This window comes from Oryza glaberrima, chromosome 10, assembly GCF_000147395.1.
Source record: "Oryza glaberrima chromosome 10, OglaRS2, whole genome shotgun sequence".
Lineage (NCBI taxonomy): Eukaryota > Viridiplantae > Streptophyta > Magnoliopsida > Poales > Poaceae > Oryza > Oryza glaberrima.
This window is the reverse complement of record NC_068335.1, coordinates 5,848,405-5,868,352: the sequence shown is the minus strand read 5'-3', so window position 1 is coordinate 5,868,352 and position 19,948 is coordinate 5,848,405. Positions and strand designations below refer to the sequence as shown.

General features: G+C 40.9%; 1 protein-coding gene across 1 annotated transcript; it reads right to left on the bottom strand.

Moving 5' to 3' along the window:
- Window positions 1-399: 399 nt before the first annotated feature.
- On the bottom strand, window positions 400-11,167 carry LOC127786274 (alanine--tRNA ligase). Its single transcript, XM_052313609.1, has 22 exons — window positions 10,637-11,167; window positions 9,557-9,697; window positions 9,241-9,387; window positions 8,937-9,089; window positions 8,671-8,806; window positions 6,842-6,938; window positions 6,326-6,446; window positions 5,791-5,859; window positions 4,982-5,032; window positions 4,801-4,896; window positions 4,093-4,191; window positions 3,789-3,911; window positions 3,091-3,234; window positions 2,927-2,998; window positions 2,772-2,847; window positions 2,550-2,692; window positions 2,339-2,447; window positions 2,084-2,271; window positions 1,766-1,855; window positions 1,462-1,644; window positions 788-961; window positions 400-682 (listed from the first exon to the last, which is right to left on the bottom strand). Exons 1-22 carry the CDS (start codon window positions 11,150-11,152, stop codon window positions 611-613), a joined length of 3,000 nt encoding a protein of 999 aa, XP_052169569.1. The 5' UTR covers window positions 11,153-11,167; the 3' UTR covers window positions 400-610.
- Between the last annotated feature and the right edge of the window lie 8,781 nt (window positions 11,168-19,948).

Genomic DNA, 19,948 nt, shown 5'->3' with positions numbered 1-19,948 from the left:
ATAACGAGCTCATGCGTGTGTTCAGAAATTCAGTGATCGTATGAACGAGCTCATGCCTTGAGAGAATTAATGTACGTATGTTCTGCAAAAAAAAAAAAAAAAAAAAAAAAAAAAAAAATCTGGGCACAACTGGTTATTAGGCCACAAGCCCACAACCTGGGCATGTATTGGCTCAAATGCTGGGCATGGAAGCACATCATTAGCCAACGCTGTGTATGCCATGTCGATGTGTATGGCTATCTTTGTGGACGGCAGGTGCCGAGTAAGACGGCACGCAACAGTAAGCACAATGAAGAATGACACACACGACACCAATATAACATAACATATGGAACATCTCCGAATTAAGCCACTATGCACAGATAATTAACATAAAGTTACGAGCACACGCATTCGGTATAATAGCAAGTTAAATTTGCCATTTTGATAAACCAATACGATTAAATGTAGCCCGTACAGAAGCGTATCGGTATTTGGTAACATCAATCAACCTTTTTTGCTTTCACGTTTCGACATGATATAAAACTTCTGTAAGGAGCGAAATTGTTACAAAGAAGCATCAATAGGAAAAAGAAAAAAAAAGAACAGATGGAAACTAGGTATCCAAAAGTTAGACCAGCTTCATTGAAGCTATCTGGGTAGCAACCTCCATAGCTTCCTTTAGTTGAGAGGCCTCAGTTCCCTGCATTGCATAAATTTACATATTTTATTGTGTGATATAATCACAAATATTTCACCTCGGGTACTTATGTGGAAAATTCAAGATTTGAAGGGTACGATTGCTCACCTGGCCCTGGGCAATTCCATTCTTGCCACCACCTCCCTTTCCTTTGAGGGGCGCAATAGATGGTGTCAACCAATCCAACACCTTCAAGCTGTTAGCAGCGCTGGGAGGCACACCAGCATAAATGACTGCCTTATTCGTGGCTTCATCCGTGCTGAATAGCATGATTGGCAAATCCTGTACAAGACAAACCCAAAAGTTCAACAGCACATCCTACACTTGACAATGGAAATAAATAATCTTAGAAATTCACTCTGTCAGAGTGTTTGGCACCTTAGCTAACTAGTTATGGACAGCACCTACATCATTGATTTGTTCAGCGCACCTATGAGGCATTCACAACTATAACATTGACATGAGCACCAATTTGTGGTCGACATTTTAGCAAAGTAGTAGTGGATTTTGGCTGGGGAGACATGAAAAAAGGAAACAGTATCTTGCATACAGAGTAGAAAAGAAAATTCTCCTATAAAACAAGGCAAGACGAAGAAAAAGGCATTGAATTCAAGGCTGTCTCTGCTACGCATTGTTAAATAATATAGCATGTGGGGCACATTGTAGGACCATTATTATAATAGGAAGTAGGAAGTTTGCATATAGTTGTCTAATAGATGGCATATCAATTCATTTGGATAAGCATGTTCTTGCAACAGTCAGATGAAAACATAAGTCCTGACCTTCTGGTCCTTGACTTTGATAACTGCTTCCCGAATAGCACTTGTGTCAAGACCCACATCTACATGAGCAACGCAGAAGCGCTTTCCTTCAGAAAGAGCAGTTTGGGCGGCATCTATTGCAAACTTCACGGCCTTCTGGATGTTCTCCTCGCCCATTTTCTTCTTGGCCTTCCTAAGTTCATCCTACAACATCCAACAGCTGCAATAAGCTCCAAAATCAACCAATAATGGAATACCAAATAGCCGAATACCACATATTGTTCTGTTCTTTCAAGGTAACAGCTCATAAAGAACATGTACAGACCTCCAACTTCGACACCCGGCCTTTAAGATCAGCTTTTCTTGCAGCTGGAATTAAAGCTGTATCAAGCTTGCTCTTGATGGAAGCAATCGTCTGGTAGAAACATCACTTTTAGATGGTGATCCAATATAAAATAGATCAGCAGAAACAACTCCAGTGCAATCAATTTTAACTACCCTTTATCCATATAAAGAGTAGAAGAATAATATTTCTATTGGAGAAGACTTACATCAGAGAATATTTAATGAATATCTAGTGCATTAAGCACCAACAATGCAATTGACAATTGAAAGATACAAACAAGACAAAGGCATATAATACCTTTTCCAATATAGCTCCCTCCAATTTTGATGCTTCATTGATTTCAGAATCAATAGATGATGCATCCTTTATAGCATCAGAGGCATGTTTAGCAGTAACAGCTGTGATCCTCCTAACACCTTTAGCAATACCCTCCTCGGACAACAGGGCAAATGCTTCTGCCTCGCTAGTGTTTTTAATGTGTGTACCTGATACAGTCAAGTTTAGTAAACATAACCATGGGAGGTAATACGTTCCAGACAGAAGAAAGTATACCGCCACACAGCTCCGTTGAAATGGATAGCCATTCTTTGCTTTCAGGATTGGCAAGCAGATCTTCCACTTTGCGACCAACTGATACAACTCTTACCGGATCAGGATAGATCTACAAATTTCAACATGTGAAATAAATTACAGGAAATAATCAACAGGCAAACTTTGTGTTTCATCATGTTATTTCATGTTTTAGCCGACTAACAAAACTTACTTCACCAAACACAGCTCGTAGACCATTTATGCGCTTCGCATCTGCTAATTTTATTTCACGTGCAAATACTTCCAGTTTGTCTTTTATCTGTTGATTCACTATAGACTCAATTTTCCGCAAATCTTCTGGCTGAACAGGTTTCCCTGTTACAAACAAACAGTTTTGAGTTGCATGGCTGAGGGAATACATGTGAAGAAGGATAAGATAAGAACCACATAATACCATGGGAGAAATCAAACCGTAGCTTCTCTGGGAGAACAATTGAACCTTTCTGGTCAACATGATCACCAAGTATTTCCTGCATTTAAATGGTGGAATCATCATGAGGGTGGAAGATAAAAGTGCAATTTTTTTCGATAAGCTTAAATTCAACATACCCGTAGAGCAAAGTTCAGCATATGGGTACATGTATGGTTTGGAGCAATGAGAGCACGGCGAGCATAATCAACCTACCAATGGCAACATGAACATCCATATCTGATTAAGCGAATATCAGAGATCAACTAATTTGATGTAGAGATTGTATTACTAAAAGTGTTACCTTGCATGTCACTTTATCACCAACAGACAATGCCTTGGAACCTTTTGTAAATGAGCCCATATGCAGCACATACCCAGCAAATACTTGAACATTAGTTACATTGAAAGATCCGAAAGACCCTTCAATTTTCCCAGTGTCATATATCTGATGCAAGAAAAATCTTGTCATGTTTATAATGTACGGAACAGTGACTAGCATACACCGTGTTGTTTATTATTACTAATGTTCAATTAGAAATTTATTTGGGAAAATATATTGTATATTTGCATGTGCTCTTAACACCACCAAATCACAATAGCTGAAAAATCATTGGAAGATGTACTAGGATGAAATATCAGGCATAAGCAAAAGAATATTGCAGGATTGGGACAGGGTGTACAAGTTGCTGTTAAGTACTACCTCCGTCTTAGAACTTATGGGATTTTGCCCATATAATCCCTCATATTCTCAGACAGAGGTAGTACAAGTGAAGGACTACAGCTGATTGTTAGGACGACATACAGTTAGACTGCTTCAGATTGAAGGGACAAAGTAGAACAAACAAGTGGGGATTAACTACAAGAGGACTACTGCAGCTAATTGGCATGACATACAAATGAAGAAACACTGAAGATTACAACGATAAAGTAAAATAAATAACCCAGGAACCATATTACAACCACATGAGCATTATATAGTCCACGGTAAGAATGTTGTACCTGACCACCCTGTTCAGCGTAGAAGCTTGTACTTTCCAGGACAAGGCCAAAGTCCTCATCGCCAGATGCGGCACTTACATATTCTGAACCAGTGTAGATAGCCTTCACCACACTGTCATTGTCCTGGAAAAATGTTTTTAAGTTTGATAATAATCAGTATCCAAATGTGTTCTATGAGCAACGTAAGAACAGCTAGAGAGTGGCCAAGTAAAATTACTACATTGAATATTATAAGCAACTGCACCTAATAGAAGTGTAATATAGCTAAACCAGAACAAAAAGGAATCTGGCAAGCCAAACTTACCTTATAACCATACTTCGGGCTATCATCTGTACTAGCAAGCCCTTGGTTGCGCAGCTGTGCTGTAGCATTGGCATCCAAGACAATGGAATTTTCCCCAGCCTGCAAAAAGAAATATACATTATAAAAAGGAAAAAAAATAGGTAGCAACTAAATTATATCTTACAAAATTAAACAGAACCACTGTTATCGAGTCGCCCGACTAGTCGTAGATAAAGTCAGTCAATCTAGTCGACTAGAGAACCATGACTCAACCAAATAGAAAGTCGTGCGATTAGTCATGGTTAGTGATAAAATCGGTCATAGATTAGTCGTAGCAAATCACCAATTCACCATGCTAATTGGCTTATTGTGTATTTGTGTTTAGTACTTTAGTTTTATTTCATCTTGACTTATTTTGCTGCTTTGCTACTCCATAGTCCATAGTTTATACTGTATACATTGCTTAGAACAGTAGTATATATTGCATCCCCTGTAGCATGACCAAGTCGTGGACTAGTTGTGGACAAGTCGTCGACTAGTCGTGGACTAGTCGACCAAGTCGACGAGTCGGTCCAGGGGTACCTTGACTCGACTTTACAACTTGACAACCATGAGCAGAACGCTGGCCCAATATAATGAAATACCAGCAGCATATCACACTATCAGAGATATCAAACGGAGAAAACGATTCAGGATTAACTTCTACACTTAGTAAGAATAAAAGACAACCTTGAAGCGTGCATTCCTAGCCTTCTGCCTCGCTTCTTCCATTGCAGCATCAAAACCCTCCCGATCCACACTCAAGCCATAGTCAACTCCCATGACCTATGGAATATGAAATAATAAGAAACAGCATAAATAGAACATTGAAGCTTTATAGATCTTTCAGGTCAGAAAAAGGACAGCTAACCTCAGTCAGGTCAACTGGATAGCCATAGGTGTCCCACAGGACAAATGCATCCTGAAATAAACAATGTTTGCAACGTATGAAAGAAAATATCATAAATAAGCTTGAAAAGTTCCAACAGAGAAAGGCAAAGTACGGAAATCCATACAGAACTGCATGTTTATTCTTAAAATAAGGTCAAGAGGAAAAGCACAATTTCTGGAAATTGTGCAAAAACATATCAAGTTTGTTATGTGGCAGTTAGATTTGTGAACTTCAGCTAGTTTATTTGACACCATGGAACTGGAAGCAATTCCTCCAAAAATCTTAGGAAAGTATATCATTTCTGTATTGTACAACAAACACAAACTGGGCAGATAAATGGATAATGCATTCCTTACATTCTTATTTTCATTATCATATTTGAGTAGAGCTCTGTTTGGCATTGTGGTGGATTATGATAATCCTCATTTGGTGCAACTGCTTTCATACATTTTCTTTAATATTATTTTAATCTAAGCTGCAAACGTTAATATTATTGCATTTTCAAAATATGTAGCAGCGAGAGACATGACTGCTGGATAACATGATGTGCTAACCTTAATTTGATTTGCAAAACAAACTATAACAATTACAAATTCGAATTTCCACAGCAACTTCAAAAATAAGCACAACACAGTGACCACAAACTGAGCATAGGAAGAAAAAGTCTGGAATCGCTATTTTAAGGGGGGCCATGGTTTACAATACTTCCCCAATATTAGGAAAGCTAGTTAGGGATATTCTAATAGTGAAATATGAAATATCATGCAATTCAGAGAAAAAGAACTTGCCTGTCCACTAAGTACTGTTCCTCCACTCTCTTTAACAGCATCTGCCGCTTTCTTAAATTTTTCAAAACCCTGAAATTTTTTTTACCAAGAGCACAAGTAACATCAGTTGTAACAGTAATGCACCCTGTAGGAACTACCCTTCAATATGACAATGATAACTGGAGACATGGCTGCACAATGGAATTTGAATGGTGCAAACCAAAGCAAATTGAACTGCTGGCACAAAAAGGTCGAACAAATGCTTGTTGAAGTTGATTGTATCCAACCTATTGCCCATGACAGCAATAATTATCCTAGATAAGGTTATGATCCATGTGTTCCTTTGGAACAAGATTAATCCTGATCACTAAGCAGGTCACATTATTCTATATTTAAATCTTCCAGCTTTTGCACGAGCAAAAACCATACTTAACACAAGAACATTACCTGGCCCTAAGGCTATGAAATAAAATATGAGTAACAACGAAATCAGACCCAACTGCATTTATAGTGGTAAGGGGTTATTTGGTCGCCAGCCACACTTTGCCGCCATTACCTTTGCTAGAGTGTTCTCAAAGCTTTCCTCTTCATCTTTAATTATATCTTTGATCTTCTTTTCATTGTCCTTCAGCTCAGGAAATACATCTCCCATCAGTTGGACAAATACATGTACAAGACTGTCCAAGTCAGAAAATTTTAATGTAAGTGATAAATCACATACGTTCATGTAAATATGTTTCTAAAAGTTAAACAGGGTTATTGACCCACTACCTTTCATTATGTATAAGACTAGTATGACCACAAACAAGCAAGTGGTTTGAGTTGTGAATTAAGACCTAAGACCCAGCCCATAAGGAAGTCTGAAACGATTATCTCAATGACTTAATACCAACTAGCTAATTTTAGCAAAAATCATATGATGGAAACACCAATCTTGCCTTATCAACACAACAGATTTATTATGACTCCTATATCATGTTACTAGCACTCCATATATTAAAAAAAAGGCTATGCAAGCATATTGTTCAGCATAAAGGCATGGTGCATAATGCAGATAAATCATTGTTCTTACGAGCTAAAAAATCCTTGCTTTGCTTTCAACTTTTGATGACCAAAGTGAACAGCGCGCCTAAGAATACGCCTCAGAACATATTCTCTGCCCTCATTTCCTGAAGAAGTAATCATATTAGAAACAAATAAATATAATTGTGCGACAAAGTGATGGTTGACACTAACAAATACATAGAAAAATATAGAAGTTATGGGTTTGGCAGTTTGGAACTGATGTTCCTTTTAGTACTTCACCATCCTTAGCACAAAGGTTGACCTAGATGGTGTATTGATAACAGGTAGTAGAAATTTTGGCATGTGTTTTGGTTGGATGGATTTGGTGGGTTGGGTTGGGGCCATCCCATTTTTATAGGTAAGGTTGAAGGACTCTCTGGGTTGGGTTGGGTCCGAAAGGGAATATTCTGCATATATCCAGGTTGGTTGATCCATGCAAAAACTGGCGGATTTCGTCGACCCACCTCCGCTGGTGTGCCTCATATGAGCCGCACGCGCGGTAACCATATCCTTTACCCCTGGATTCACCGTTCCCCTCTCCCATTTTTCCCCATCCAGATCAAGAGAGAGAGAGGCAACGGTGGCGTGCGCTCGCAGTGGCAGCGGCGACAGCGTGCGCAGGAGCCAGGTCGCCCATAGCCTCCTCCCTCCTTGCATCTCTCTCGCCGGCTGCTCATCCTCATCAAAGCCGGTGACAGCGGAAGGAAGCAAAGCCAGCGGCTGCAACCTACGGCAGCGCCCGAGGCCTCCTCCCTCCTCACATCCTCTGTCTCCTCGGCTGAGTTGCAGATTGATCCAAAACGATAAGATTTTTTGAGTGGCTCTGCAGTGATATTGCAGGCGGCGATGTTACAGCAATCCAACAGCTCAAAAGTTCAAGCCCCATGATTCCATTGTTTGATTTGTTTATGTAGATTTGTGATTTCCTCCCAGAGCAAGAGCAGCAAGGAGCAGGACTCGTTTTCCTCAAAAATTTGTGTGCTTTGTATGTTTTGATGAGTTAATCATGACAAATTTGGTTCATGGTTTACTTCTGTCGATAGTCTTTATAAATAGTTTCATATATGCATGGCTTTTAAAAAAAATGCACTATATTTTTCCTATATGTTTAACATGTATTTGATCTGTATACAAGAGAGGTAACCTCGTGAACTTTACATGAGGTATCTCTATCAACTATCTCTTCTCCATCCCTCTAACCAAACAAGTAATAGGACCATTCCATCCCCTTCTATCCCTCAAACCAAACAAAAAACAGGGCTAAACTCCATCCTTTCAAACAGAAAATAGGACCACCCTATCCCAAAAATCTGGGATGGACCTAACCCATCCCACCTCATCCCTAAACCAAACACATATGCTTGAAGAATATCATAGTTTAGAATGCAAGGGAGCAAGATGTTTATTCCTCAACAAGCCATTTGCGTGCATATGTTTGGTTTGGGGACGAGGTGGGATGGGTTGGACTCTTCCCTATTTTTGGGATGGGATGGTCCCATCTATCTGTTTGGCATGAGGGATGGGATGGTCCTACTTTTTAAGGGATGGCCCACATGTCAGCGAGAAAAAAGTGGGTTGGATTGGTCCGCAGTTTTTGAGGGACCATCTATCTGTTTGGCACGAGGGATGGAATGGTCCTACTATTTAAGGGATGGCCCACGCCCACATGTCAGTGAGAGAAAAAAGTGGGTTGGATTGGATCTTAGGGGAATATTCCCTATCAGGGTCCATCCCATCCCACCTGTCCCCAAACCAAACATCCTGAAAAATGGGTTCAACACAACCCGACCTATCCCGACCCTTGAATCAAACACATGCTAAACAGTACACACTTACCAGGTTGAGAACCATCAGCAATAGCAAACGAAAGGGTTCTTATGTGATCTGCAACTACTCTGTAAGCCATATCAACTTTGTCAACATCTTCAGGACCTACTTTACCCGAGTATGATTGAATTCCATTGCCAGCCAACTGCAATTATATATACGGATATCAAACCATTAACATATATCATGTACCTAAGAATAATTAATAAGTAAATCAAATATAATTTAGATGAGAAGAGCATGAAAGCAACTGCAAGTGTGCATAGTCAACCTACTTGGTGGATGGCATCAAATATTGGCATGAATACATCTGTGTCATAATTGCTCATTTTATTCTGAAGGATAGAAGTTAAGCGTTCAAATCCCATTCCTGTGTCAACATGTTTTGCTGGTAAAGGTCTCAGAGTACCATCTGCTTCCCTATTGAACTAAGATAAAATAGAATAAAGTATGTGTCAGTATATGAAAATAAAAAAGAGAAGATTTAAGACATCATGTACAAATATAACAGAATAATTGCTGACAATGTAAAGCTTTCCCATCCACAAAAAGGGCAATAATAAAAAGTAGCATGCTAACCTGAATGAACACAAGATTCCATATCTCAATACAAGTGGGGTCATCATTGTTCACTAGGGAAGCAGCATCACGGTTGCCAACACGATCAAAATGAATTTCAGTACATGGCCCACAAGGACCAGTATCACCCATCTCCCAGAAATTATCCTGTTAAAGTTAAAAAGGTTTGCTAATAAGCAAATAATGAAGTGGCATTAAGATGATGGCAATGATCAATCGAAAGACAATATGGCCCAACAGAAATTAACACATATGTAAGTGTATAGGTTGTTATGATCTACACTGCCAAGAGCTTTCACCAATTACAAGAACTAACCTTGCAACCGAAAGGTAGAACTTTTTCTTTGGGTAGGTATTTCAACCATATGTTCTTCGACTCCGTATCAGGAGCAAGTCCAGATTTCTCATCACCACCAAAGTAAGTCGCATAAATTCTATCAGTAGGCAATTTGTACACCTGCATTTAGCAACCAGTAAGAAGGCCGCTTATATTTATTTACATAGATATATGATTACTTTCAGAGTGTTCTTAGTCCAAAGCCTTATATCATTAAAAATGATACGACATGCAGTACTCAGACCAGTACAAGACTCCCAACAAATGGATTTTTACTGACTAGGTAGTACCTTAGACTACTACACAATTTTATATGCACGGTCAACAACCAAACAGCATAACCAAACCTTATCACTCAATGTACCTTCCTCAATCCTTTGAATTTGCATTTTCAAGTTCAAATCGTAGGTCATTAGACCATTGCGTAATCATGAAGTAACAACACTACAAGAAGATTTACGAATCCAAAACATCAGTAGACAGGTAAGCTTTACAGGGCACAGGCAGATTCCATCAGACTTGCAAAATCAGGCATATACATTCCACAAATTTACAAAGTAACAGTTCTGTTTTTCAGATTGAAGCTTCCCAGGAGAAGCTGACCTCAAGAAACTTGATCTATGAAACACAACAAGAACCGGTGCTACTGCCCAAATTGAAGTTATACGTGCAAATGCATCAAAGTTTATGTAATGATGCCATCAAACAATCCAAACTTTCATCACAGGACATGCCAAATTGGTACACTTCCTAAATTCCAATCACTCACAAATAATACAATCTTTCATTTCACAACAAACACAGACAACAGAACTGCTTAATTAATTTCTGTCATGCCATCCCAAAAACCCAGGGCAACACCGCTAAACCCCAGGTCAGCGCATACGCCCCCCCAATTCTCCTCACTGGAGAACCTCTAAATCTGCTGCTCGATACAGTTACATGCCAACCCAACCAAACTCATGATTCCAAATAGAATCGAATCAGATTCGCACAGCCCATTAGCATCCGCACGAGAACAAACAGGGGATCTATGAGAGAGAGAGTAGGATCCGATACCTGGGTGAGGAGCTCCCAGGCAAATCCGATGGCCTCCTCCTTGAAGTAGTCCCCGAAGGACCAGTTCCCGAGCATCTCGAAGAAGGTGTGGTGGTAGGTGTCCTTCCCGACGTCGTCGAGGTCGTTGTGCTTCCCCCCGGCGCGGATGCACTTCTGGGTGTTGCAGGCGCGGCGGAGGCGGCCCAGCGGCGCGTCCGGGGCGGCGGTGCCGAGGAAGACCGGCTTGAACTGGTTCATCCCGGCGTTGGCGAACAGCAGCGTGGGGTCGTCGACGGGGACGACGGGGCTGGACGGCCACCGCGTGTGGGACTTGGACTCGAAGAAGGAGATGAAGGTCTCCCGCACTCGGCTCGCCGGCCACTCCGTCGAGGCCGCCATCGCCGGTGGCGCGGGGGCGGATGCGGCGGCGGAGGAGGAGGAGGTGAGGTAGATGGCGGCGGGCAAAACCCTAGTCGCGGGCGGGTGGGAGGAGGAGGAGAGCCGGAGGAGGCAGCACGCGCGGCGTACCACGAGCATGTGACTTAGGGCGGATTGAGCACGGGGGAGGATAATTTAACGCTGATTTTGGAGAAGAACCTTTTTTTTTTCTTTTTGTGCCTACGATATTTTTCTTTTTCTTGTCTAAAAATAATGGCAACTTGACTGCCACGAAACCGAAACTTTGGAAACTGATACCCAAGTTTCTAGCAGGCTGACCAACTGAAATTTTCAAACAAAACTAGTCAGGGCTCCTTTGAATCACAGCAACAAAAACACAGGAGAAGGGTAAAAATATAGAATTCTAATAGAAATATAATAAGTGTAAAACAGATAATTAAAAAAACATAACAATAACCGTTTGATTAGGCCACAGAAAAAACACAGGAATTTAAAGAGAGATAAAGACTCAAAGATTTTTTACATGACGTTCTACCTCATGTTAATTTTCCTAAAAAAAACTACATGGTAAGATGTAGAGAAAATTCCCTATATACCCCTGAAAATTTACTCAATCCCTTTAATACCCCTAAATTTGACATCATCCCTTATATACCCCTGAGTTTTCATTTTGATCTCCTCTATACCCATCTCCGTTAGTTGACCATTAGTTGACCGTTAAATATTTTAAAATGGCTATATTACCCATCCTATACATATGTGGTACCTACCCAATAAATTTTCATATGAAAAAATTAACTTATACAAAATACAAGCAATATAATCATTTAATGCCCAACTTAAAAAATAAAACTTTTTATTTTTTATTTTTTAAAAATTATGATTAAATCCATACATTAGTTTCACCAGAAAATTAAGAGCAAAAACTAAATGTTATTTATGTTTAAATTTTTGGGAAGATATACGAAATTCATCAAATTTGATCTAAAATTTATTTAAAAATTTTAAATTTGTTTTCTAATTTGTGATAAACTAATTACATCCCCTTTGTTTTTTCACAACGAATCTTTTTCACTGAATATTTGTTGAAAAGTAATTTTCAAATTTTATGCAGAACTTTTTTTACAATAAATCTTTTTTATTTTAATGAAATAATGTTTTATTTTTAAAAATTCATAAAAAATATTTAGTAATTTATTCCTTATTGGTTTTCACAACTCAAATGATTTACACATAAAACATCTTTAGCTTTTAACAATATACCAAGGACAATAAAGTAATTTCTACAATAACTAACGGTCAAACTAATGGTCAACTAACGGAATGGATATGTGAGGGATCCAAATAAAAACTCAGGGGTATATAAGAGATCAAACAAATTTCAGGGGCGTAGAAGGGATTGGGTGAAATTACATGGGCATGTAGGGAATTGGCTTATTCCATAGCAATTTCAATTCCATAGGATTCCATATAATTAATTCCTTTGATTTAAAGGGCTATATAGAAAAATTCCTATAGAAATAAAAACCTGTAAATTTCCTATAAACTTTCAGCACAGTGAAATCCCTACAAAAACTAGGTGGTTCACCGTGCTTTGCTACGGAAATTACTAAGTAACTTTTAAAATTTTTTAATAGTCGAGCTAAAAGTAAAAATTATATTAGTTATTAACAACAAATAAAAATGGTTTGTTAAACTATGTTCAGAGATAAATACATTTAGTAGACTTTGTATGAGATTGTAGATGAAATATAATATCTTGCACTTTGATTGTATGGATGAATATATGCTAAGCATTATAAAAATGATGGATATATATGTGTTAAAAATGTTGTGAAAAATAATGTGAAGGAAGATGATTGGATGTTGATTGGTAGAATTCAATGAATTATAGTTGCTTGCATAAAATTTTTTTGTAATTATTGCTAGTGGGATGATGAGGTGACATGTTTGCATGTTGAGCTTTAGAATTAGTGGATTATAATTTTATATAGTAAGATAGGATAAGATACCAAGCCATTGGTAGTAGTGATACATCGTGTCGTTTGTTTCCATCACGTTGCTACTTCCTATTGCTATCTTTCACCATTAATCCCCCTCCCCAAACTGTATTGTTTCATGTTTGTTGCTTCGTGTTAAAAAAAGTAAAAAAAAAAAGAGAGAGAGGTTGTAAAAAAAGAGTTGTGAAGAAATCAAAAATATATATATAAAAAAAAGACGAAGAAGGACAAGAATATTTTGACACAATAAAGTTGTATGTTTTGGGTGGCGTTATGGTAATCGTCCTTATATCTTTTGATGCTTTGGATAGCAGCGTTCACACCATTGTTTGCGTGGTTTACGTCTCTTTGTACGAGTACCACAGCCCTTATTTGATCAGCCCACCTAGCTCCACATAAACCGAAGTTGGTCTTTCGATTCGCATCCTTTCAATCACATAATCACATTCGGTTACTGCCACACTTTGCACGCTCTCACAGTTCTTGAGATCGCATAAGAACATTGGTGAGTAAAAGGTAAGATTATGTGATTAACCAATTTACCTATTCCACTATATTTTTTTAGCTAACATGGTAGGTTCTCAATCGAGTGTCCATGGTGAAAATCATGACGAACCCGATGCCCTTGTCACAGGGGCAGAGGTGCAGTAAATGGGGAATAATTGCATGCAACCTTGGCAGGTATAAAGCTAGGCACCCTCTTACTGCTCGTGATAAACCCTAAGCTCCACTCGATACACTCACGGCTATGATTGGCCCGATCATTCGGTGAGTTGATAATAACTATGATTTGGAAGAAACATTAACGACCCGACTACAACCGTACGAAACGTTGTTGTGTCGCGCCTTAGAGATCGGTACACCTCTCCGTGGGCAATTGATCTTGCCGGTGTAGATCAACCTTATTCCTGCAAGCAAATCGAAGAAACAAGCAATAAAAAGATAAAAGCAATCTGAATTGCAAATAGGAATTGAATACAAATGATAAGTTGGGGTTACGTAACAAGCAAATCGGCGATCTAACCGATCACGAGATTACACGGCAAAGTAGCGAAGCTAAACTTTAATCTAAACAAAACCAAAGAAACCCTGAAAAAGTACCTAGCTATTTAACGAGGTGGGAGGACGACCAAGGGGTCCCTAGGGTCTTGCTCCACTTGGTTAAGGCGCACCTCACATGGGCCCCATTTGGGTCGGGGTCCCAAATGAAGTTAGAAGCCTATAGGCCCATTATAGGTGACGTAGTACCTTGTTTCTATGATTGCGGTCAATTCAGATGGAATTTGGAGATGAGGCTGGATCCCTTGGAAAGAGAACTCTGAGATCTTTCCATCAAGTACTATGATTGCAGTCAATTCAGATGGAATTTGGAGAAGAGGCTAGATCCTTTAGAAAGAGAACTCTGATCTTTCCATCAAGTACTCACAGACCGAAAACAGATCTCGTATGCGAATTTTGCGGGCGTTTGAAGTCAGCAATACAATAGGTGGCCGAATCGGATTCTAACACTTGGAGGATTTGATCATGATGGCTTCTTGTTGATCCATGATGTGAGCAACGGTTGTATTCATAATAGTTATGGTCACATCATCTTCCCGTTCTTCATGGAAAACCGTCCTCAGTTTTTCCATATTGTGTTCATCGTGTAGTGCATGATCGCCCAGAGAAGTGTCTACAAGAAAACAAATGCAACAAACTATCGTTATGTAATTAGAAATAGGTAGAGTGAGGAGAAGCTCTGGAGGGAGGCTCCCAGAGCTTCTACTATAAAGTAAGCATTCGAGAGGCGAGATCCTTTCTTTTTGTTATTTAATTACTTGGTCTAAGTGAGATATATTTCCATCTTTGTGGGTTCATTGTTTAGTATTCATACTAAATCCTCTAGTACTAGGACTTTAGATAAAGAAGGAAGTTCCTACGCAAGTATTAGAGTAGTAACTAAAAACTTAGGCGTAGTGTCTAGGTTAGAGATTACATTTGTTTGTTGTATATCCCACGGATTTGTCAGAGGTAGGCGGTAGGTGGTGCTAGCCCTGAATCTTGTCCTAGTAATCCTCCACGTTCGGATACATTATAGAGCTATAGCCGGAACCACGCTGGCAGACCAGCAGGGGTCGGTGCTTGAAGCAACATGTAGGAAATTACCTTTACTTAGCTTAGATAATTTAAACACATGGAAAGTCCTCTCTAGACTAGCCTGCCTACCAATAGTTGTTGTTCTTGGATTGTTTTAGCCTTTGGTAGATTACACACGTTCCCTGAGTTCGATATCCTTTTGGGGTCACCCGAAGGTGAAGTGCTATAGCGGTATTCCGTGCGCTTGCAGATTTATCTGTGGTCATAAGAAATACCAAAAGTTGGATGTATCGATGCCTTGGCAAACACTTTCCATATAATTGCAAACAAATATGTGGGGCTCTAGGTAGGCTTAAATATGTAGCAAAGGAATAGCAAATGCTCAAATCAAATAATGCAACGTTGAATAATCGTTCAAAATCAGTATCGTGCTGGTCCTAGGCTAGAATATACTAGAGACATGAGACTAGACACAAATGGTACCACAAGATATCACTAGAAACAATTCAAGCACAATTCAAAGATAACAGATGTTTTTTTTTCCCTTTTCTTCCTCCTCCTCCTCCTCCTTCTTCTTCTTCTTCTTCTTCTTCTTCTTCTTCTTCTTCTTCTTCTTCTTCTTCTGCTCTTTTCTTTTTTTTTTTGGTGCGGCTTTGTTTTTCTATTTTTAAGCACATTTCTGCCTTTTCTCTTTTTCACTTTTCTTTAACACAAATCGACTCAAGGACCTCAATGCAAGATTATAGGGACTCAAATGTAATTATGAAAATTATAGGGACTCAAATGCAAAAGCGCAAACCCTAAAACTAAAGTTATATTAAAAAAAGGAATTTTGAAGTTATGCCGTTTCTATTTTTGCAAACGAATCTCAAAACCGACGTAACAAAAAATTTCATAAGGTGTTTGACCAGACACAGCTTAGGAAGAATTGGACTTAGGGTGTGTTAGTTCACGCCAAAATTGAAAGTTTGATTGAAATTGGAACGATGTGACGGAAAAGTTGAAAGTTTGTGTGTGTAGGAAAGTTTTGATGTAATGGAAAAGTTGGAAGTTTAAAGAAAAAGTTGGGAACTAAACCAGGCCTTATGGAGAGGAGTTGGTAGGTTCGGCCTACAGATGAAGTAGAGAGTCGGACTCTCCCCTCACAAAAGTAAACCACATCAAATCCTTTCCTTCTTTTCCTTTTCTTTCCTTGCCGAAACAAATTCGTGGAAACTGAATCCAATCTAATTTACGATCCTGTTTGGTAGGGCTCCAAACTCCAACTCTATTAAGAGCTAGCTCCTGTTGGAGTTGAAGACTTGTTGAAAAGTATTTGGCTACCTTTCAGCTCTAGATCTAAAAAAAAGAAAAAAATTGAAAGAAAGAAAACCCAGTTGCCGGCCGTTCGCCGTCCCAGGCACATCACCGGCTGCCGGCTGCGCCGGGGCGCAAGATCGGTTCACTCGGTATCGAGATCGCAAGCCGTCGTTGCCACCGACGACGACCTAGAGGGACCCCAAGCCGTTGCCGCCACAGCACAAGGCGCTGGAGTGGCCGCAGCTTGTCATCGGGGGGGGGGGGCAAACAACCGGCCACCCCCCACACCTAGAGCCCATTGCTGGGTTGAAGAAGACCGCCGCCCCATCATCCTTCTCCGCATCCGCCGTCGGCCCGCCAGCTGTTTGCCGTCCCTAGGCCCGCCGCGCGTCATCCCCAGGTGTGCCACCCACTGCTGGCCGCGTGTCGTCTCCGTGCGCGCCGCCGCCGTCCCCCGCAGCCCGGTTGGGATCGGGAGGAAGATGGGGGAGGAGAGAGAACGGGAGGAAAGGAGTGAAGGGGTAGTTGAGTGGCATTTTTGTATAAATATACTAAAAAATAAAGGGTAGTGGGTCTTTTGGGGTGGAGTGGAGTTGTGGAGCAGCAAGAGCAAGAACCCAGCTCCACCCCCGTAGTTCATTTTCTAGGAGTAGCTCTGCTAGCTCCACTCCAAAAATCGGAGGATCTGGACCGTTTGGCACAGCTTTGGCTACAGGTAAGTTGGAGTTGGGAGCTAGAGCTGTGCCGAATGGGGCCTACAAAACTCGCCCCCTCCTTCTTTCTCGCACACAGGTGCACGGCAAAGTATGGGCAGGTCAGCAAACCCTAGATGCAACTGAACAACTCTAAAACCGACCAATAGAAATTTCTGAAAACTACAAAAATAGAACCCTGGCAGCGAGACGATTCCGTTTTCATAGGTCTCGACAACAACAAAGACATAGTAGCGAGAGTGACGACGGTGGTAGACGTGAAACACTAAGACCAGCAACACGATGCAACGATGCAATGCAAAACTCAACAAAGAAAAAGCTAAAAAGACTAATACAATGACACAAAATTGGCTAGGCATGTTTGATTTTTTTTGTATGGTTATTTTTTGATTATAGGTAGATAAAAACTCATCGAGCAACGATAGCTCTGATAACACTTGATAAACCTTGAGCTTCACTCGATACGCTCACAACTATGATTGGCCCGATCTTTCGGTGAGTTGATGATAACTATGATTTGGAATAAACGTTGACGACCCGACTACAACCCTACAAGACGTTGTTGTGTTGCGCCTTAGCAATCGATACACCTCTCTGTGGGTTGTTGATCTTGCCGGTGTAGATCAACCTTATTCCTGCAAGCAAATCAAAGAAACAAGCAATAAAAAGATAAAAGCAATCTGAATTGCAAATAGGAATTGAAAACAAATGATAAGTTGGGGTTCTGTAACGAGTAAACGGGCGATCTAATCGATCACAGGATTACACGGCAAAGTAGCAAAACTAAACTTTAATCTAAACAAAACATAAGAAACCATGAAGGGGTACCTAGCTATTTAAGGAGGTGGGAGAACGACCAAGGGGTCCCTAGGGTCCTGCTCCACCTAGTTGGGGTGCACCCTGCATGGGCCCCATTTGGGCTGGGGTCCCAGATGAAGTAGTCTATAGGCTCATTGTAGGTGACACAACATCTTGTTTATGTGATTGTGGCCAATTCAAATGGAAATTGGAGATGAGGCTGCATCCGTTGGAAAGAGGACTCCGAGATCTTCCATCAAGTACTCACAGGCCGAAAACGGAGCTCGAATGCAAATTTGGCGGCCTTTTCAAGTCAGCAATGTAGTAGGTGGGCAAATCGGATTCCAACGCTTGAAGGACTTGATCGTGATGGCTTCTTGTTGATCCATGATGTGAGCAACGGTTGTATCAATTGTAGTTATGGTCACATCGGCTCGCAGCTAGTACCCTCGTGGTGCACAGTTTACACCGGTGCCATTTGCTTCAAACCTATTGTCGTGAAGATTGGGCCACCCTTTGCGAGTGAGTTCGCATCACAAGCTGACGATAGTCCACAACCTATTCCTTATATTTTTGCAGTGCACATGAATACAATTACCACCATCAAGCTTAGCTTTGTACCGACTAAAGTGAACACAAACACTAAACACCGCTTCATGATCGATCTTTTCGAATATGAACAACAAAAATAAGAGAAACAAAAATCCATTGGGAGAATTGCAAATATACCACTACTTTTACCCCCTAACTCGAAATAGCCATTAAAAAAACAAAAATTGCAAATTTACCACTGCAATAATAGATTCTGTTTACCATTACCGTTTGATGTGTGCAGTTAAGAGTAAAAAATAGTTCATAAAACTAATGTGAAAAATCAAGGGAATAATAAGACCTGTTTGTCCTTGACCAAGGATCGATTCCCTCCCTGCCTCTCTTTAGACCCTAGCAACACTCATTTGTTCTCTTTCCTCTTCGTCTCCTCTCTTCCCTAAGGAAGCCTAGTGTAACACCCTGAAAATTCGACCGACAAAATCAAAACTCTAAAAATACGGATTTTCAAAAACTTTTTAAATTAATTGCATCATGCCGATCTTATTCATCTATTTTATCTGGATTTGATCTCGAAGATTATTAATCGTGAGTAAAGAATAGTTAATTAGGAATAAACCTTAAAAACAAATTGGTAAAATAAATATAAATTAAAATAAAGATTAGGTGTGGATAGAAATAAATAAAATATTATCGCGACCATATTTGGATCAATTAAATTTAAATACGATGGGATAAGAATTAACCCTAATTAAAACTCAAATAAATTATATAAAAATAAAATATGACTAATATTAATCTAGGGTGGATTCATTAGTTAAAATAACACAAATATTGATTAAACTTCCTATATACAAAAATTAGGAATTATGGAATCAAATTTAAATAGAAAATGGGCTAAAATCGGGAAAATAGGAAACTATACTGTTCATTAGCCTCTAGGTGCTCGACATGGTTCCCCTAGCCCCGCCCCTTCCCCTGCCGCACGCGCCGCCCGCCCGCGCGCCACTCGCCCGCGCCCCGCTCGCCCGCCGCGCCGCCGTCGCCATCGTCACCGCCGCGTCGCCGTCGGCCTCGAGCTCCGTGCCGCTGCCTCGCGCCCCGAGCCGCCGCACGCTGTCGCCATCGTCGCCTGCCGCCGCGCGCCGTCGCCATCGTCGCCTGCCGCTACGCCGCCGTCGCCATCGCCGCCTATCGCCGTCGCCATCCCATCGCCGCTACCGCGCCGTCGCCATCGCGTCCCGCCTCGCGCCGCGCGTGCATCCCATCGCCGCCTCGCGCCACGCGCCACCACTGCCGCGCCGTCCCGTCGCCTCACGCCGCGCGCCCGCCGCCTCGCGCCCCGCGCCGCTGCCACATGCCGCGCCACCTTGCGCCCCGAGCCGCGCCGCGCCGTCGCCATCTCCGCCCGCGCGCCGCGCGCCGTCACATCGCCGCCGTCGCCTCACCATCCACCGCCCTTCCCTTCTCTTCCCTCTTCCCCTTATCCTCTCTTTCCC